At 33.8% G+C, this 22297-nt stretch overlaps 3 protein-coding genes across 4 annotated transcripts; 1 reads left to right on the forward strand and 2 right to left on the reverse strand.

Moving 5' to 3' along the window:
* The first annotated feature begins 1490 nt into the window (after window positions 1–1490).
* LOC123716657 (DNA repair protein RAD51 homolog A) lies at window positions 1491–5001 on the forward strand. The gene is made up of 6 exons (XM_045672503.1): window positions 1491–1800; window positions 2083–2282; window positions 2421–2568; window positions 2836–3044; window positions 4289–4418; window positions 4673–5001. The coding sequence occupies exons 1-6, from the start codon at window positions 1717–1719 to the stop codon at window positions 4916–4918; spliced, it is 1017 nt and encodes a 338-aa protein (XP_045528459.1). The 5' UTR covers window positions 1491–1716; the 3' UTR covers window positions 4919–5001.
* Window positions 5002–5586: 585 nt separating this feature from the next.
* LOC123716328 (NAD-dependent protein deacetylase sirtuin-2-like) lies at window positions 5587–10790 on the reverse strand. Of its 2 annotated transcripts, XM_045672017.1 has the most exons (7): window positions 10636–10790; window positions 10318–10566; window positions 9785–9991; window positions 9158–9307; window positions 8518–8710; window positions 7786–7972; window positions 5587–7179 (listed from the first exon to the last, which is right to left on the reverse strand). In XM_045672017.1, the coding sequence occupies exons 1-7, from the start codon at window positions 10748–10750 to the stop codon at window positions 6997–6999; spliced, it is 1284 nt and encodes a 427-aa protein (XP_045527973.1). In that variant the 5' UTR covers window positions 10751–10790; the 3' UTR covers window positions 5587–6996. The 2 variants fall into 2 exon arrangements, with proteins under 2 accessions (XP_045527973.1, XP_045527972.1); XM_045672016.1 differs by having other exon boundaries at window positions 10318–10788.
* Window positions 10791–11402: 612 nt separating this feature from the next.
* On the reverse strand, window positions 11403–21231 carry LOC123716504 (sodium channel protein Nach-like). The gene is made up of 10 exons (XM_045672267.1): window positions 21125–21231; window positions 19551–19757; window positions 18867–19041; window positions 17229–17374; window positions 16514–16640; window positions 15813–15962; window positions 14695–14887; window positions 13786–13975; window positions 11830–11933; window positions 11403–11521 (listed from the first exon to the last, which is right to left on the reverse strand). Exons 1-10 carry the CDS (start codon window positions 21229–21231, stop codon window positions 11403–11405), a joined length of 1518 nt encoding a protein of 505 aa, XP_045528223.1.
* Between the last annotated feature and the right edge of the window lie 1066 nt (window positions 21232–22297).

The following is a 22297-nucleotide window of genomic DNA, read 5'->3' on the forward strand; positions in this document are numbered from 1 at the left end:
ATCTTAAAGACGCAATAGATCATGAAATTGATTAAGTGATTCACTCGTTTTTGCATTTGCTTGAATTTGCGTAAAACTCCCTCATAGAATATTTAATTCACACCCATATATATAGTATTGTCTTTGGTTAACATAGCTTTTACACATTGAAAGAAAACAATTTTTTAAACGGATTAAGGCTATTTGTATTATTATAAACTCACAATTATTTACATAATTTTATATATATTTCCGACGTTTCGCGTGCTTTACGTGCGTGGTCACGGTCACTGAAGACAAAAGGTGTTTAATTTCAAAGGTGACGTAATAATAATAATACAAATAGCTTTAATCCGTTAAAAAAATTGTTTTCTTTCACACCCATGTATTTTAATTTTCATTAACTCACTCCGACCCAGTGTCCTCGCCTCCGAAATGAGAAAATTCCAGCGTTCTCGTCCTGTGTTACCTTCAGCCAATTGCTGACTTTCACCTACAGCAGGCCCTCTTCCAGTCTGTTGATCTAGCGGCATCTATACCACCTCAAGTAAGCCTCCTTCACCACTCGATCCAGGGCCATGAGCTCAAATGTAGTAGTTTATAAATTTAACAACTAAAATTGTATTTCAAATAAATAATTTGAGAAGTTCTAAATATATAAAGACTTGTGAGTCTGTATATTTTTGTATCTGCTTAATAATAACTTTCCGCGATCGCCCTTTTGTGTCATCCCCATCATACTTTTTACTTCTTCGTTTGCGATTTCAGCAAAATCAAAGGCTCCGCTTTGAGTAAATAAAATAGATTTTCTGTGATATATTTTATAATTTAAAAAATGATTGTGATAACAGTTTAGTAATGTAATAAAAAAATGGTGTGTGAGGATAATGGTTACCAACGATTAGATAGCTTAAAATATATTTATATTAAAATTAACAAACAGTAACATGCCCCAAACGTTGCCATTCTGTTGAGCTCTTCAGTAGAGGTCATACAGCAGTAACATCATGTTGCAGGAAAAATATAAAAACCAAGTTACGCCCGCGGGCATAAAAAGAAAAATACCTACCGCGCAAAAGAACTATAGGCCGTCCTGCTAGAAGTCTCACGCATTATAATGTGACTAAAAAGGTATATACCTATTTTATTTCAAAAAATGCTAAACGTTATAAAATCAAAATCTCTTATAACGACTACTCATATTTGGTCGTTAGACCCGATAGTCGTCACAGATGACGTTGTATTAATTACCTTCTGGTCAATATAACCCGTATGTTGTTCTAAACGATGTCATCGTAAACGGTTTTGACTGTATATTTAAAATGAAATCTTTCTTTTTACACACTAATGTTTGAAAATTACTGAGATAAAAACTCTCTAAAACTTTACTGACTTTAGAATTACTGCGCACCAAAGTCAAATATGTATTGACAATTGACACTAACATTACCTACATAACTAACATACATTTAATATATGTCAAAACAACAATATGAATCCGGGCCCGCGCTTTGGCCTTGCATGTTGAAGTTTGATGTTGTTGAAAAAAGGTGTAAACTATATAAAGTGTATTTTAAGAAAAAAAAATATTTTTGATTATATACAGAAAGTAAAAATACAGTTTTGTGATTGGTTATCAATATTTTGTTATAACAAAGTGTTGTTAGATTAAAACTTACCAAAATATTCACATTAGCAAGTTTCATCGATGTTTCGGTAATAATTATTACAAAGATAATGGCTACAGCATCTGCAACAACTGCTTCAGCTGTTGAAGAAGACTTGGATGATTGTGGACCACAACTTATTAACAAATTAGAGGTAAATATGTACGCTTTATTTCGATCCGAGTAGCAGCTTGAAAAGGATGTTTACATAATTATATACAATTAAATTGTAGTACTTAATGATGACAAAAATTTACATTACTTTATTTTAATTTAGGCTTATTAATTAGTTGTTTCCTGTCTACGTCGGTATTTTAACCTTTAAAGTTTTTTTATGTTTGCAAAGGGAAACATTTGTTTTCCATAGATAGTGGTAGTTTTACATTAAATTTAATGTTTTTAAAAAAAGCTACCAAATGGTTTTGTGTCATTACAGGGAAATGGCATCACGGCTGGGGATATTAAAAAATTGGAAGAAGCTGGATACCACACTGTCGAGTCAGTAGCATATGCACCAAAAAAATGGCTTATAACTATAAAAGGCATATCAGAAGCAAAGGCAGATAAGATACTAGCTGAGGCCTCTAAGCTCGTCCCCATGGGTTTTACTACAGCAACAGAGTTTCATCAGAAAAGGTAATACTCATTTTAGAAAAATTAATATTGAAACATTTAGCTTTTTAATTAGCTTAGATTTGCAATTGTCTTGAGTTGATTTGAATCAAACAAGCATAATTTTCGACAATTTATTTATACTCTTGCTAAATATTACAGGGCGGAAATCATTCAGTTGACAACTGGTTCAAAAGAACTAGATAGGCTTCTTGGGGGTGGCATTGAAACTGGATCCATCACTGAGATATTTGGAGAATTTCGTACAGGAAAAACACAGCTTTGTCACACTCTTGCTGTCACATGCCAGGTATTTGTTAATGTTGTAAAAATTTAGTATAGACATATACTTATCATGTTTGGTATGCTGAAAATCAAATTAAGTAAATTTACAATAGTCAGGAATAATGAATATTGTAATTTTTCGAGCCATGCTCTGGATATTGGTGCTATTCTATATGCTGTCTAACATATATGATGCTTTGTTTAAAACTGTACTATCCTCTTTCTAAGGGACAATGTTGGAATACTTTTTTTTGTAATTTAACAACTATACATTTATTTATATTATTTTCAGTTACCAATAGAACAATCAGGTGGTGAAGGAAAATGTATGTATATAGACACAGAAGGGACATTCCGTCCAGAGAGGCTTTTGGCAGTAGCACAACGATATGGCATGGAAGGCGCAGCTGTACTAGACAATGTGGCATATGCCCGAGCATATAATACTGATCATCAGACACAGTTGCTTGTACAGGCATGTGCTATGATGGCTGAATCCAGGTAATGGCATACTTAATAATATTAATTTCTTACTTATGAATTGTAAGTAATAATATCTACTTCAGACATCTGTTGACAGACTACTGAGTTTTTGCTTTTACCAACCCAAAAAAAATTGTTTTATTGGGAATCAAACTCAAGACCTCTGGTTTATGGGCATTCACAATGGCAACCCCTGAATAATTAATTATTCCAAAAATAGTTTTTTAGAAAAATTTAAATGTCTATTTTGTAAAGTTCTTTTTTCTTTTACACAATCAATTAAACTTAAGTACGTTTGGCGATGACGACAAAGTTCTGTTTGAATTCTACCTCAAGCTACATTTACTATGTCTACCTACGTTTTTAGATTTATTTTTGCAATATTCCTAGTGAGTTGCCATATGCTTGCCAAATTATTGTTGTCAATTGTATAAAAGGCCTTGTTAAAATCATCAAGACAATAATACTATTTATTTCAATTCAATTCTTATGTTTATTCAATTATTTGTTTAGCAACATGAGTATCCTCTGTTTTACCCTGCTTGTTCCTTTGGTTGATTTTCATTTAATATCTTTATTAAATGCAATAGAAACTTTATTAAAAAAAGTGCTTGCGTACAAAGTACACATGTCAGAAGTGAAACTTCTTTGGTAAACTAAATTTTAAGTCTAGTTCATATTTATAAAAATCTAAAACTTTTTCTGAGACTTAGTGGAAGGAAAAAGGAAGATATGTTAGGAATTTAATGGTCATTAAAATATTAAGTGTCGAAAATTAACACAAATTATAAATTTAATTTATCTCTTCGATATTTACATTATTTGACGCGATTGGTATTGGCATTTTTGTGACTAAAACATTATGATAAGTAAAAAATGCAATATAAGTTTCAACATTATCTAAATTATCTTGTAAAAATAGCATCTATTGTTGTTCTACCCTCGCTCCATGGCTATTTGCTTCATACTACGTTCGCCCTTTCTCACTCCCTCTAATCAGTCTCAATCTCTCTCCCTTTTCTTCGACAAAAACGCTGCACATCTTCGTGACGTTTACGTCAAAATTTTACTCACATGCGCCTAAAGAAATTTCACTTCACAAACTTTATAATATGTAGTGATACCGGCAAACTTCTTGAGCATTAAATTAATTACCTAAAAATCGCTTCTTGGCAAGGACATATTTACAAGATGTTTGCCGGTATCTGTATTTGACATCAGGAATGTGGCCTGTAATTTATCACCACCTCTTACATTTTCAGATATTCCTTGCTAATAGTTGACAGTGTGACTGCGTTATACCGTACAGACTATTCAGGACGTGGTGAACTGAATCCAAGACAACAGCATCTCGGCAGGTTCATGAGGATGCTGCTAAGACTCGCTGATGAGGTAGGGGAAATATTTATAGTTTCATTAAATATATTTATGTTATAATCATATATGAAGTTTATAACATTAGCTCATTATTATTTTAATACTGGAAATCGTCCCATGGGGCAAACATATTTCCGTGTTGATGTTAAGACTAGTAGATCAGTGTTATCCTATCAACTCATATTATGTTATAGCTGGATATCGAACCCATGGTCCCTATATTGTACCCGCGTTTAAACCCAGTATTAAATAATGTTGTAATATTCCAGTTCGGCGTCGCAGTGATAATTACAAACCAGGTAGTGGCACAAGTGGACGCAGTTGGTGTATTCAACGCGGACACAAAAAAGCCAATTGGCGGACATATTCTTGCGCACGCGTCGACTACTCGCCTATACTTACGCAAGGGACGTGGTGACAATAGAGTTTGCAAGATTTATGACAGCCCATGCCTTCCAGAGACTGAAGCAATGTTTGCGATTAGTTCAGAAGGAATTACTGATCCTAAGGAATAAAGTATTTGAGTTCAAAATTATTAATGGCTTTAAAAAACTAAAATTTGTATCATATATCCTTTTTAAAAAATGTAACAAGACAAGCCAGTGAAATTGACAATAAAAAATATTTTAATGAATTATTTGTTTTAAAAAATTAATTTAGATTTTAAACACTAACAAAAACAAAATAATTTAAAAAAATAGGCTAGATTTTAGTTATTAAACTAATTTTCATTTAAAACTAACTACTAAATGATTTATTGAAAAGTTGCTTATAGTTAAATTTTTATGAATTAAATGTATGAAAACAATAAGCCTATTATTAATTCTGGTTTGAAATTGATTTTTGAGACACACCGGTTTCCATACGACTTTTGCCCTCAGATAAAAGTGTTTGTATTAGCGTCCAAAAATAAAACTCACACTAAAGACTCTACACCATCACTGTTCTCACAGACGACGTGTAGTGTTCCCATAAGTTTCAATTCTACGTAGGATATCTTTGGATATTACAACTCCTGTAAAAATCTACATATAGGGATTAATAATAACAAGAATTACACATATTAGTATATTCAACTCCCAACGAGCAGTCCCATACAAATAAATAGTAAGTGTCACGGCGACTTATATACTAAAACACATAATTTTAAACTAACACATAATTTTAAACTAACACATAATTTTAAACTAACACATATTATAATATCTGATTATTTGATTGTGTAAAGAAGCGAAACTTAGCACTAAGTATGACTGAAATATGTAAATAGGTACTGCGTGTTTTACGACTGTTGAGTAATAGCTTTAAATGACAAATTAGAACACTTTAGAAGCATTTTTATGATCGGACGTCAAGGCAGGTAAATGGATCGCCTTAATGTCCGTCGTTCTACATATGAGCGTTTTTGCCGCGCACCACCACTGTGGTACCAGCCGCCCAGTATTTTCAAACCAATTCGACTTAGGGTCCTCCTTCAAGAAAAGAGCGCACAGTATAGTAATATTAAGTTGCTGTTTAGTTCCAAATATGCCCACGGATCTGATCAAATAAAAAAAGGAAAATCTTATTTATTCTATTATATATTCGTGCTAAGAGACGCCCTTTACGGATTTACCATTACACAGAATTTGATTAATGAATATATGGTTAAATATTTGAATCTATCAACTACGAAGCTAGTTAAATTTGGCCACATTTGACCAAAGATGGAATCAGTTTTGAGTAAACATTTTACGTTCATCTGACCACACATTACTCCTACTGACAACCACTAAGACATATTACAATTGTCTTAGGCAACATCTAAAATAACTAGGATAAAACATGTACTATAAGTTTAAAAACATAAATACCATACTCATATTACTACGACTAATGACCATGGTAACCATGGTAACAATTAAGAGTAAGATTGTTAAGCGCTTATGGAAAATTATTATAGTTCAGTATATATTACCTAAAACAACAATAAATCATTCTGAATGCTTAACTGTCTTTCCACCACAACATTAACACAATTTGAGAGATAGAGACATAAAATTAAAAGAGTACAATTAGATTAATTTAGTTTTCTTTTAATATTGCTAGAATTAATCGCAGGTATTCTAAAACTTAAAGTTCAAAAGAAAATTTATTTCTTAGACATCAATATATGTTACTCGCCCATTTTTGAAAGTTCAGACATTTAATTAAAGCAATCAACAAATTCATTGTAATAATACATCGTGTATAATTTTAAAGCCATTAACGCAATGAAAATATGTGGTAAACACATGTTTTTTTCTGATGTCAATGTCAGCTGTCAAAGATGACAGTTGACGCAATAGACTTACATGTGATATGGAACGCACGCAAGCGTGCTGACGCTACATGTTTAACTCAAACACCCATATCTAGTTAAATGGGGACTTGGTATAGTATGCATTTAGTTAAATTATACCGCCATACAAAACTTCCTTCCCTGCTTTCCCTTTACTAAGCAATGCTAGACTACATAGTACAAAAATAAATAAGCTATCTACAACGAAATTATAAACAAGATTTAAACCAAGATAGAGGAACATCTAGAGGCTTCGAAAAATGCATCATTCATTCATTTTTTGAGTATCGGATTGGGTGGCGATTTCACCACTTTTGGAATGGCAGAGCTTCCACTTGGAACGTTTGGAATAATCGGCTTCAAGCACTGGACAACTTTTCGCACATGGGGTTTAGTGAGAGCGCCTTCGCGGTCCAACCTTTCATGCTCGCTGGCCACTAATGCGTGAAGCTCATCCTGGGAAATTAGAATTAATATAAGAAAAAAAAAAGTATTTAACAGTAGAAGAAAATTGCACAGTCGTGACACAAACGCCCGAATCCAGGTTCAAGAGGCACGAAGACATTATTAGGCAAACAGCGCTCTCTGGTTTCCGGTTCATTTATAACAATTTCATTCTAATCGCTATGTATTTTATTTTACAAGATCAAGTATCCAGATTAAACTACTACGACTACTCTTAAAACTACGATTAAAGTACCGTTCAAGGAAAACCTTCACCCAGTAAAACGATACGTGACCACCAAGTTACTATTTCTACTTTAAAAGTCCCAATTATATTTTTGTTTTAATCATGTTCACACTATAAAAAACGCGTAGTTCAAACACTCCCCCTCGTTAATACTTGAACGCTCCCCAAGTCCTATAGCTTTATATAGAAAATAGACTTCATATTTAGAAAGAAAGTATTTATTTGGTTGAAATTAAGCAACACACAAAAATTTTCAATATCATCATTAAAGAATGTGTGAATTCTGCAATTATTTTAATTGGAATTTAGTAATTTAAAAAATGGTATTGAAGTTTTTTAAAGACTAGTAGAGACACAGCTTTAAGACTTACCCCCCAACCAAGTCTTTCCGCCAGATCAGCACACCCATCATCGCAATCACCAAGCCTTGCCACATCCCTGACAGCATCATCATCTAGCTGAAGTCCCCCACTCATCAGGCCCCACATACGGAGTAAGGGAGACCTCATACCGGCCTTCTCCCGGTTTATTAGGAGACGGGGACACCATTCAGGTACCCTGGAATCATTAAACCATTATTATTATCCATTACCATTATCATTAAATTAAAGAGTTAAATATAAAAAAATAAGTTAATGCATATGTGTAGATTTATTTAATTTCCCGATAAATATTAAATTAAATTTTCATTTCCTGATGGTAGCTTTAAATCTTCATTCCTTTCTCACTTTACATCTTGCTCCATGCATTTAATAATCATTACTACATAATAGCAATGGTCTTATTTGTGTTATCTTTAAACTGAAATATTTGTAAAAAAATATATTTTACTATATGGGTTGTCGCAGAAAAAAACACATGTCAATGTGATTATTTGAATTGTTTATAAAGATTGTGTGAATTGTTGTCACCACAATTGATTATATGTTCTTTTGCTCCATAATCCCAAATCCAAATATTCTTTGCCTAGAATAAAACCCAAGAACTTTCCTACTACACACAATATCTCTACAAAACCACAGAGATCAGCAACTTATAAATTATAAAATAAATAATAGCAATTATCATGTGCTCTTCAGTATAGTATAGTATACATAACATACATATCAATCAGCGATGCAAATGGCTGGACTTCCAAGGACGATCCCATAATGATTAGCATATCACATTTCTGAAAATCTTCCTGCAGACAATTCTGGAATCGTTCTGGCAGACTTTCTCCAAAGAAAACTATATCTGGTTTGACTACACCACTGCATTCTGTGCATACGGGGATCTCATCAGAAAAGATGTGTTCTGAAATAAAGAGTTATTTACAAAAATCTGTATTGACATACTTAAATTAAAAATGTATTAAATTTTCAGTTAAGGTACATAGGTATATATAAAACGAACTTGTTCTTTGAGATTTATCTTAATAATAAATTTATACAACAAATACCTTTACAAAACCTCTTACGCTTTTTCATTCTTAGATTTCAACAAAGATAATAATATATATTGATTAGCTAGTTAAGTTAATTAATTTCACTTTAGGGCAAAATCTATTGAGCCTTAAACCTGTCAGACAACCTGGTCTTGCTTCTAATTTTAAGATTTGTTTCCACATGTTTATGTTTGTAGATTAAATCTAATTTTGAGCCGTTATTGTTCTACCATCCAAATTCATACATTTAATCCAACCGTCACTGGATTTTTTTTCTGACCGTATGTTGCAAAAAATATTTACTCACAAAAACCAACCTTTTATAAATTCCAGATTATACAATTTTCTGCATTCCAAGCAATGTGATGTATAAAATGTGCCATGTGCCTCAACTATTTTATCATCAGGGATCTTAGCGCCTCTTTCTAATGTATCAATATTCTGTGTGTAGTGACGAAGCAATAGACCTGTAAAATAATGCAGGTTAAAAGAATGAGAATTGTTTAAAATAGACTAATATTGTAAGCATTTAAAAAACGTTCAGTTTAAATACATACAATTACCATGCTTACTGTAAGGCAGACAAAAACTAAATGTAAAGTACATGTGATATATAAGATGATTAATAACTTTTACATCAAGAGATCGTGTATCCATCATATAACATCACTTGATTTAACACTTTTATTAATGTACAACATAATGTTAAAATAGTTCTATCAATGGTTATATTAGCTATTACAAGTGAACTTATTATGTTTAGGTGCCTATAAATCATTTTATTTTAACATCCAAGGTGTAAAAAAATTGTATATGAAATCTATAAAATGCAAGGAAAATTTACATTATAATATATTTTTACTGGCCCATTCAATATAGTTGAAATGCTATTATTGTATATCAACCCTTTTATTAAATAAGTAGGAAGCATAACATTAAAATACCTTTTTCATGCAAAAGCCTAATGAAATAATGTGAAATTGTTGGCTTGAAATTTCCAGGAAACAATTCCTTTGCTAGTGTGAAAAATGGTTTGGGATTTTGTCTGAAAAAGTTTATCTCAAAGATTGCCTGTGGTTCTGGAAGATTGTATTTTTGCAAATTGTGATAGAGACCAGTCTCGGGGCTTCTAAAGTCAGGGATACCTGCCGCTGAAATCATACACAATTTAATAACTAACATTTATAAATGTCATGTCTAAGGTTTTAATACAGAATGCAACATTTAAAGTTGTTTCAACCAATTAGCTACAAAAAGTATGTGGATATGTATATTAATGCTGAAGACAACATGTTATTTAAACAAGTTTTAATCAAATAGTTTGTTTAAATAATTTGCAGTTGTTTCTATAAAAGAAGAGATATTTATAAAGTATATAAAACATTTTCCTCCTTTATTCATTTAGAACATAAATTATTCTCATTAATTCATTTGTTTCATTCTTATAAATAAATTGGCATGATATATAAATACTTACATGTTGATATACCAGCTCCAGCTAATGTAATAACATTTTGGCATCTCGCGCTATTCATCCATTTAACAACACCATCTAAACTGACTTCATGTAAAACCTTTTCGACACCACCAGTTGGTTCGCTAGGCTCATAGAACCCGAATTTTTGAGCAAAATATCTTCGAATAGTATCTACATCCAAATCACGAATCCGAGAACCTAAATGCTCACTTTGATTTGGCGGGTTAGGGGCACGATTCCTATCCTCAGCTAAAATCGAAGACAAAAATTGGTGATCCTGGTTTAATAACTTTTCCAGCAAACACAGCAAAGACTCACCATCGCTTTTTCCTGGAGAGGAATTCGCGGACATTTTATGTAAAAACAAATTACGCTTGCAAATTACTGACACAGCCCACGGATAAGGCCTTTTTGACAGCGGATTGACGCGCATTCCTCGAACATGGAAATGTTTTGACTTTGAACGTGAACTTTATGGACAAAGTTAAAGTGCAATAATAAATTACTGTTACGTAATATTCATTACAAATGATTTTCTATATATATAGGTCATATATTACGTTACTTTAATTTTTAAAACCGTTTTCTTATTACTTTAGTAGTCTAGAATTTCATACTTTTCATTATGGAAAGGTTTCGGAACGCAGCCTATAATTGAGTAATGTGGTATTTAGTGTTTACTGTTACTCATAAACGTAAACTCTATATTTTCATACTCTCTGGTCAAATTGAATTTACATTAGTTAAAGCTTCACATTTGACACATGAGACTATCTCATATCATATCTTAAGAAATATTTTCGCATACCTAAGGGCAATGACGACATTAATTTTAATAGCCATTTAATAAAATTGATGTGAAATAATTCTAAATAGACTGAGTTGAGTTGATTTAATACAGTAGGTCAATGTTAGTTATCAGTTTATCAATTTCTTTAACATATTACCACTGTGCCCTCCACAGTAGTATAATGAAAGTTAGTTTGTTTATCACAATTATTGAAAGATAAATATGTATTATCCAGTTACCAAATTTAATTATTTAAAACTTATAGCTATGCAATACATTTTAGTAAGTAAAATTTTTATGTTGCATAGAAATGATATACGCGAACTGAAAACCGAAATATAAAAAAGTAACATATTTCAGGAATGGTTATTATTGAGTAACCGATGAGAATGCCGTAAAAGCCGCCGATGTTACCTGAAAAGTAATTGATTTTATTAAGAAAAAATATAGGTGGGAAAGGCCAACCGTCAACAAACTTCAAACGAGCCTTTTTAGTTTGTTTTAACACTAATGATTATTTTAAATATATGTAGTATTAAAAAAGTTATGCACACACAAGTTAGGTAACCTAACATTAGTTAAAATACATATATATTTTTTAGTAAATAAATTCGCACACTTGAAACCAAAATCAGCCCCTTAGTTTTTGTAGCATAAATTGTATTAATGCCCTATACAGTACCTATACTGAAAAAACATACAGAAGTTCGTGCTATACTTACTAACAACTTCAAACCAATAAGATACAACATCCAAGCGGTTTAATACTCCAAAATTTGTGGATTGATAAATACTTATTATGCATTTTCCCGTGGTATTAACGTCCCTGGGGAAACAGTATTGTTACATTTTCATATAAACTTAAAATTTACCAGGTACTGTGTCAACTTTTTACTTTGATTATAATGATGAAACGGTCACCTTATACACTAATTACACTTTTACGTAACAAAATATGTGTTGTTATTTTAATTATTACTAGTTGAACAGGGGACTTAGTCAAGAGTAGTGTTTGTCAAAAGTCGAAAACTAAATTTGTATGAAAATTACAGTTCGTGTCATGAAATCTCATACAAATTTAGATTTCGACTACTGTACATTTTACAGGCATCTTGATTAAGCACCCCGGTGAACTTCATACCGCGTAACAGCCAATAATGTCTTGTTACAGATACGGTGAACTTACTTTATCTAAATAACACAATGAATACAATATAAATATAAAGCTTACTATTTTATCAAGCAGAATGAATGCTGAGTGCCAGAGATTTCATTTGTTGATTAATTAAATAGCTGGATATATTTTCCTTAGTTTTCACACAATAAATTTCTGAACGCACGCATAAATAATTGACAACCAATATATATGTCGCAGCCAACCAGCTTAATAAGCCGTTGAATTAACTGCCTAGCCTCCTAACTTAATAGTGCCGTTTAACTAGCGGCCTGAAAGATATTCAGCCAGTTGATCCAACAGCTACGCAAACAACATGGATTGATGACGTTTTATTACTTGCCTAGTCTGTGGAATGTTAATTTAAATTTAGTTCCACTTTCTGTCAATATGGCGTCAGCAAATCACAACTTTGATGGTGTTTTCCAAATTTTAATGAAAAACAACAGGTACAATGGAAGAGTGTAATGAACATAATAATGTGAATTTAGCTGTGACTGACTCAAGCATTTAATTTTTTAAAGAAATGTTTTTGTCAGATGTTTCTTTATTTTTATTTTAGCCACATAGTCACTCTATCGTAGGAATGACCCAAGCATTAGACAGCCTGTTTATTAAACGTTGTCACAAACGCTACAGCTGAATATCTTTCAGGCCGCTGTTTAGTTAACAGGCTAAGCTGTTAATTGAACGGCTTATTATGCTAGTTGGCTGCGACATATATACCAGAAAATCTAAATCCTTTTTGTTAATAACATTGTTCTACATTTTTAAAATCTTAATTACGCCTTTATATATATCTTGTGGATTCGAAATCTTTATTTAAATACTATCTTTAATATCAAGGAGAGTTTACTGTGTAGCGACTATGTACAATCTGCGCTTACAAATCAGTGAGATGACATAAACTGAAGACGCGCTAGCGAAGTCATCCTTATAGAACTTCTTGAACGTCACTGGCGGCTCGGATCGGCCAATCAGTGGTTAGACTGGTCGAGGATCAGTGGCGGATTCACCAGCAGGCTGAATACTCTGTGGCAGCAAATTTTTGGGGCGGCAAATTTGGGGGGGGCAATTTTTTTTGCTACCTCTTATAAATCAAACAGATTTTGACGTTTTCTAATGTTTTACACAAATTTTCTGCCACAAATTTTGCCGATGACTTTTCCCACTCACTTGTCATTATAAATTTGGTGCGGCAAACTTCTAGAGTAAAATAAAGTAGAACAGCTAGTTCGCAGCCCTCCAACCAGTAATCCACCTCTGCGCCTTCAGCTCACACTTTGTATATGTGAAAAGAAATTGCAGAAAATGTATTTCCCTCTTTCTATTCTCTATCATCTTATAAATGTCAGTCCCACTACTGGTTGGTTGCTTACTGGATGGTTTTTTTATAATATTAAGCTCAAAAAAATATTTTATGTTACAATGAAATTGCCGTTCTCGAGTGATAAGTGTTCGAACCTAACTTTGTTTTATATATTTACACTATTTTACTACCCACCTAATGACCAATTTAGGAAATAGTTTATCCTGGAAACCGTTCGACTTTGACTGAAACTTCACATATTCGGTGAAGTGTTGCGTATGTTCGCAGTCCGGCAGACATTCAGGACAGTAAAGCGAGTCCACAGCCTCTATCTCGAGTCCATCAAAATTTCTTTCACCCATCGGGTATAGGTAGAAAAACTTTTCTACAAATAATTATGTACCTTATTATGTACTCTTTTTAATGAAAAATAAATTTGGCATAAATATGCGATGCAAATAAACTTCTGTAAAGAACACTATCACATTAAACAATATATAATATAACATATAAATTATATATAGGAAATATTTGTATTTTTGTAACGCCAGAAGTTTGCATCCCTGTCTTCTGCTCGTTTGCCTCCTGTTCAAAAAAAAAAAAAAAACGCAAAATTACGTGATTTTGTTTAACGTTTTTAAAAATGATATCACTATTAAAATGCTACACTATCCTTCCGTAAAATAGGCTTTTTTTATTTAAAAAATGGACTGAAATATGGAAACTAATAAAAATCATAGCATTCGTGACAGCAAGTGCTACCTACCTAGCTACCCAATGGTAGGCGTCACAATGCAATTTTTAAGTGTAAAGAAATTATCGTTTATACGTTTTTATTGATTTGATAATTTGAGAGTATTATGTTGTAAGTTTGAACCCGGCATTGCACCAATGCACTGTCTATCTATACATGGTAAATGAAAAATATTGAGGAAACCGGCATGCCTTTCACTCAAAAAGTAAAGGATATGCCAGATACAGGAGTCTGACCACCCTGATGCTTGTAGAAAAATAAATAATCATGAAACAGATACTGAAATCTGAGGCCCAGATCTTACAGCGTTGTAGCGCAACGGTTTTATTGTGTTATGTGTTATACATTACCTTTATATTTATTGAGACATGTGAGATCATCCAATGTGCACACCCTCCCATGTTTTAAAGACACGGGTAGGTAAAATGGTGTGCACTTACAAAGCGATTGTATAGTCCTCACTCGACAGTGAACTACACAGGCACTGTACGAATACATTTTACTGAATTTTTCACGTTTTTCGTCGTGAAATAGACATTTTCTCTGTAATTTTTAAAATATACATTTAGCTTTGACATTCGGCTTAAACAAAATAAAAACGATAATGTAAGGGCGTGTTTTGTGAAACGGAAATCGCTTGCACTATTGCATTGCACTTGCACCATAAACAAAAGAAATGTGCCTATGAATGAATTAATATTCCCACATTCTCATCTTTGGCTTTGGTTTGATATTTTTAAATACATGTGTTGGTGAAACATTATTTCAGCAACACATGTCTTTGTGTATTGGTGTTTTAACTATTATTAAACAAAAGTTAGTTCTTTATTTCTTAAAAGTCATTTAACATAATTATAATTCAGTCAAATGGAAGTGCATTGTAAAAAAAAAGAATAATAAAATTCATATGATAAATGACAAGCCACAACTCGCGTTTTGTCCACAGACTAACTAACTCTCAATCTTACAATTAAACAAAACGTCAGTAGTGACACATGATAGATAATTAATAATCTTAAAGAAATACAAATATTTCTTTACACATGTACAAATATTTATTAGGTAGAAAACGCTGCGTAATATGTCTGTATAAAATTTATAATTTCGTGTGAAACCAGGATCACGGGAGTTATTCATAGAAATATTTCATGTCGAGAAACCTCGATTAGCCAATAGATCAAGTGACGCAAGTGAAACTGGATAGGCCTTAGACTCGGAAAAAAATTCAATAATTTTCCCAAGGAGGCGCTTGATTGGAACCCACAGGGAAAGCGGAAGCGTGGCTGTCCCAAGCAAACCTAACTTCGTACAGTTGCCCGTGAGTTGAAATACGAAGCTCAAGACCTAACGCGATGTAGACTCACTGTGGTCGTGGTAGGGGGTTATTGAACAATAAAGTTAAAGTTGTTTTATCAGTGGCGCCCACTATACCCAGAATTTTATATTAATTAACTTTGGGAGTACCAACCGTGCTTTCCGGATATTTTCGAACTTCCTTCGTAGCTATCTGTTTGGTGGATAGTATTTTAATGTAGACCTCTTGATCGGGTTGAACTGTTCTCTGGATCACTCTACCGCCGTTTGGGTCAGGAAAATGGGTCGGATCGAATATCAGAATCTGTCAATCAATTGATATTTAAAAACGATTAATTACATATATTAATTACATAACTCGATGTTACGTATGCTAGCTGTGGTTGGTATCTAGAGTGAGTGAAGTTTAGACAAGATGGGATCATTGTTGTATCTGGTTTACTTTTCTTTTTATACACGTATCTTTTATAAGACATCATGGAACATTACAATCATGAGACTACATAAGACTAATAAGTAATTGAAGTCTTATATAACATACTAATAAGGATATTTAACAAAACAGTGTCGAATTACACTACATACAGTCTCTATTTTTCACTCACTGTTTAGCAGTGTTTACTAACACTAAGTGGCCACTAGTTCGAATCGTTTTGTCCTTTTCAGTCTTCTCACTAGGCCCGTGGTGTCAAAGAGTTGAATAGCCTTGATATTCACGTGATGGTGAAGCGTGATGTTTTTAGTCTTTTTTATTATTGTGGATGTGTCTGACCATAATTTGACTCGTTCATCAAAATGACACATCAAAATAGTTTTAGGACGCTTATGAATAAGTTTAAGTATTTTTTCTCTTACCTCAAATCCTTTCCTGCTGTACAGATTATAGGAGTAGTCCTCAGCCATAGATTCCAATAAAACAAAAAGGCCAAAGTACTTGCCAGCTCTAAGCTGCCGTTTCGCCGTGTCCAATGTGCGGTCTGGTCTGATAATAAATATTAACACAATGAGTTGACCTAGACTTTAAGCGGTACTCAGACCTAAAGTGCGTAATTCAAATTGCTATTCATCACATTTCCCTTTGCTATAACAGTCAATGTAAAGAGGAAGGTAAAAAGAAAATATTCCTGGTTAGGTTGTATAACACCTTCACAACCCAGCTTCAAATATATATTGTGTTTCAAGGCTACTTCTTCCATGTGTCCCATTGGGGATAAGTGGACCTCTTCTCCTTTTGATGCCTCTCCATTACAGGAGTTTTGGCTTTAGTCTCGTAGAGGGTCTTGCACGAGATGCATCAACTCTTTCGCAGATACAACATGGATGGGCCATTCTATAGCGTTACGAAGTCATGATTTTTCTTCAACCCTGGATTTTTACCAGGATCACAATTAATTGAAAGACGTGCGGAGTGGTGATTGCGCAATTCGAAGCCCATGAACGCTACTTTTCGTTGCTGATTTCTCCACATCCAACTCAATCAAGAACTTTCTCGTCATAGACCGTCAGGGATCTATTACGATTACGGGAAGCTGGACTTAAATATATAATAACGAAAAGAAAATAAGCATACCTATCAGCTGAATCATAACCAAGAATATAATTAAATATACAGCAGTGGCCATGTGTCGTTCGGCGAACACGGAAAATGTTTTCACATTTTTGTTGCATGCCTCCCCAAAAGCATTTCATTAGCATTTCGTCGCAAGATGGCGCCAGCTGAAACGAATGCATCTTTTGAATGTTTATCAATCGATCTACTATTTCTAGAAAGGGATGTTATGCTTTCTATTTTTTTTTAAAGATATTGATCGAGAGTTAAAAGTATGTTGGTGAGATAATGTTCTTTAAAATATAACCCCCCTGTTATACTGGGGAGTTCCCGCCCAGAGATGAGAACAGTACTTCACGTGGGGCCGAATTTGCGAATTAATAGAGTTGCAAGTAGTGGCCCGTAGTAACCGTCTCACCTTGCTGAACTCACCAAGCTTTCTTTCCAAATGACCGCGAAAGAGCATACGTGCTCACACTGTAAGTCTTAGTCTTTAGCAATCAAGGTTTCTGGTAGACACCAGTCCAGTGAGGCAATTTCTCTAGTTCTTGATATAGAAGGAATTCGCATATTACGGGTTATCATCACACAGATAAAAAAAGAAGAAGGCGAGACACTAGTGGCCCTTAAATTAAAGTTACTGATTCATGATAATTTTAAATGAAAGCCACAATACATCGAAGCTGTGAAGTTTGAGCAGCCCTCGCCTTTACAATTGTCATGGCCTAGATTATTTTTACAATCCAACAATTTCGTTGAAATTGCACGTTATAATTTTGAGCACAAAATTACGAAAACCATCGGCTTCGCAGGCTCCAACCAGTAGGACTGACATGTATACGTTGATAGGGAAGAGGGAACTACATGTTCTGCAATTTCGTTTCTTCACTTGTACAAAGTGTGTGCTGGGGGCGCATAGGACTTTGTTTTACTCTAGAATATGGAAGTTTGTTACGCTAAATGTACAATGACAGGTGAGAGGTGAAAGTCATCGGCAAAATGTCTTGCAGACTTCTGTAAAACATCAGTGAACGTCAAAATCTGTTTGATTTCTAAGAGGTAGTGAAAAAAAAAATCTCCCCAAATTGGCCGCCCTAGACACCAGCCTAATTAGCCTGCTAGTAAATCAGTCACTGTCGTTGATAAGAAATCGCTGGATTGTACAAATTGTATGGAAAACCAATGTATTTAAGCTTTCAAATAGTTTTTTAAAACCCCAAGACCCGGATTGTTTATCCGCGAAAATAGAGGACACCGTGAGTTATTTCTAGAAAACCCGCCATCTTTTAGTCGATATCAACTCCGGGGAAATAAATACAGATAACACAACTTTCTCTACAGCTGTGATACTTTTCACATTCAACACCTTTTGTCTTCAGTCACCGTGACCACGCACGCTGTAAAGCACGCGAAACGTCGGAAAAATTTAAATTTAATTAAATAATTATAAGTTTATAATAATAATAATACATAGCTTCAATCCGTTTAAAAAGTGTTTACATTCAAATTGTTGTTAATCATCTTAGAGTTTTTTTTTTAATACTATAATTCCACTCCAAATTTATTATGGAGTGGAATACCTACCACGGTTTCGGGTATCAATTTCCAAAGGTTCTTTCCAATATTCACTTATACGAATAAGATTTTTTGAATACCTACCATCCTCATAATTTTGACAAGCTCCCTTGTATTATTCAGTTGCGAATTGAAGGCATCAACGAATGGATGGTTGCGCAGAGTTAAGTTGTATGTGTAATCAATAAGTCTTCCCAATTGAGAGAGGAAAGCTAGAACCTCGTCGAATGACTCGTTATGTTTAGCTAGTAATGGGTATCTGTTAAGACATCATCATTAATGTATTAAAGAATAATTATTATAACTTTCTCTAAATGTCTTAAGTAACAGCACCACAGAACAGATTCGCTCATAGCCTCAGGACTGCAAATACCCGCAAATTTTTTTTAAGAAGTTTTGCACATCATCTTATCTAATTTTTTTCTTACAGTTGTTGTTGGAAGAGATCCAGCCACTTGACCTCCGTTTATTTAAATATTTTTATCATACTGTAATTCTGTATTGCAACAAAGTGTTAATAACTAAAGTCACCTGGCCTGAAATAGTATAGGACAAACGTTGTATGTAAGTTTTAGAAAAGAGGAAATTCCTCATTGGTAATAGGTATTAGAATACGTATGAAACTGGCGTTTTGTACGAAAAAAGGACCAATTCTTAAAAGGCCAGCAGCCTTCTGGCAGACATATGAGAGTATTATGAGAGAGGCGCTTCATTCCAAGAAGCAGAACAGTGCTCTTCATTACATACTTTGCGTTAAACTTCACTTACATTATTTTGGTGTAGTTGATTAATGCTTTCGTACTGATCCTATTGATGTTGCATATCGCGACAGCTGGGAAGTCAATCTTGGATATGGGGTAGGTGGAGGAGTCCATGGTCACCACAAGGGGTTTTCCGAGACTTTCATACCACACAGAATGAAGGAAGTAGACCATAGCTGCAGTCATTATCACGAAGATAACAGCCCACGTTAGTCTGGTGAATCAAAAGGTCACGGTTAATAAGTGGTCAGGGGACGACGCATGCGCAGTCGCGACGTGAAGTTAATATTAGTACGTGTTTGTGACTGTATAACTTTTAAATATACTTTTCATTGTCATTTATTCTTTAATAATCAACCTTTTAAATTTCTCTAATTACGGAGTAAATAAACACAATTATTTAAATCCTCAACGGTGTTAACCTTATTGTAAGGAGTTTTTATTTTGATATACAAACGAGTCGATGGAGAAAAATAGAGGCGGGCAATGTTAGTGTAATATGTCCGTCTTTTAAGTTTGTCTCGGTCTCGCAGGAAAGAGCTTTAATATGCCACGGTAAACAGTTGTATAAGCAATTCAGAAGTTATATATAATTCACGCTACATACACGACTCCCAATATATAACATATACGAATGGCGAATTAGAAATAACAAATCAAAGGCTGTATGTAGCATTTGAGTTGTTATTTCTAAGAGGATTTGTCTAGCCTTCTGCGTCTTACACAAACCGTTGACTTGCAAGGACTGTGGGTCTAAGGCGTTAAATTCCTCACGATGTCTTCCTTCAATGTACAAGCGAGTTAAATGCTCACTTAGAGCGTAAGTCCATTGTGTAAATATATAGTACTTAATATTACAAATTAACCTCCTAAACTACTGAAGCAATTAATATCGAAAGAGTATTTAATTCCTAACAATAATAAAGTAGTGATTGTTAAGGGTATAATAATTTGATTAACAAAAATGTGTGCGTGTACTAGTGTACACACGTATGGAGTGAAACTTGTTTATGAACTTATTTTTCGAAAAATTATCTACTATATGCAACTTTACAGAAATTGGTGAAATAAAGTTAAATTAGATAAAGTTTAACAAAAGGCTTTTATTATCATAGACATGAATACACATAATACAATTTTTCTTTTTACCTTATTACTACTAAGATTATTACAGAATTTCATTAATTGTTATAGAATTATTACCTACTATCATTGTTATTGTTTTTATATACTTTTGTTATGAATGGCTTCGAATCTCTTCGAATCAACCGTGGTAGGGACAAGAAAAATATGGCGCGTAACGGGAAAATGTGACGGCATTTTTTTTTACAACGCCGATAACGAAGTTTCACTTCAATAGTTTGATAAAAAATAAATGATAAATCAGTGGCGCTAGAACCTTTTTAGTGCCTCGTTTTTAGATCCTCGCGATGTCTTCCTTCGCCAAAAGAGGGACTATTTAATGAGCATATTGACCGAAAGCCCATTGGTGCACAGCCGGGGTTCGAACCTCAGGGATTAGAGTCGCACGCTGAAGCCACTAGGCCAACACTGCTCTTTTATCTCAGATACATACTTTACCTTTGCTTTACCCCACTCTTGGGCTCCCACATCTGTTTAACGCCATTAATGGAGCAGTTATCAACATATTCTCTAAATGTTTCTAAAAATGCTCGCCTCAGTATCATTTCTGTGCCTACACACTTTCTGATACGATTTTGACGTCGCCTATAAGCCTTCCACCATAATTCCTTAGGTTTTTGTTTAAAAGTTGCTCGACGAAAAGGCCAAGGCATGTTTTTTTTAATATACGTTAAAGAGATGTTTATGTTACTAGCTTGTCCCATGAACACTGTTCTATTTTCCATAAAGCGATTGTGTTTAGCCTCCAATTAGCTTCAATTATACGACTAGTTATTATTTATTAGAATTATGAAGGTTCAGTACTTAATGCAAAACTTTTTGATACTTTCAAGTATTTTGTCATTTATATGTAAACAGAACATTTCCCATACATTGAGTACAGGGGCAGGCTTAAAGTGGGATAGTGGGGGTCAACTCCCATGGGGCCTGGACTCACTGTATAAAAGTTTTAATTTCCGGACGCATAATTCTAGAAACTCAAGCCTTACAAGGCTGTGAGGCATACACTTTACAAGAAAACAGAAAAAGATTCTTTAAAGCTTTTGAGACGTGGTTTTCTGTCGCTTAGCATCAGCTGGATCCAAAGACTGAAGAATGAAAGAGTCCTTCAACGAATTGGGATGACAGACTGTTAAAAGACGGAAGTTCACATATCTCGGACACATTTTGCGTCATCATCGATACCACTGCAGCTTATGATGATGGGCACAAAGGCAAAAGACTGGTTGGTCGTGGTTACGGAACGTACGGGAGTGGACTGGCATCACATCTGCTGAGGAGCTATTTAAACTTGCGCAAGATCCGGCAATGCAAGTTGTTAAGGTAACCTTTAGCAATAAAGTGACACCAAAGGAAGAGAAAGTTTTTTTTGTCAATTGTGATACAGTTGCTATAATCATATAGTTGCTTAATCGTTATAGTTTCGGTTTCTTGGTAGATTTTATTAGTCTGTGTTAGAAAATTGTATATAAACAGTACTTTTATTTAGTTATTTTGTAGTGTTTGTAAGATAAAAATTCGAGTACTACACTACAATAAACTACATATGTCATTACTTTTTACACTAGTACTCGACCTCCGACGGAGTGAACCTTCTCCCACATGTCTTAC

This window comes from Pieris brassicae, chromosome 11, assembly GCF_905147105.1.
Source record: "Pieris brassicae chromosome 11, ilPieBrab1.1, whole genome shotgun sequence".
NCBI classification, from domain to species: domain Eukaryota; kingdom Metazoa; phylum Arthropoda; class Insecta; order Lepidoptera; family Pieridae; genus Pieris; species Pieris brassicae.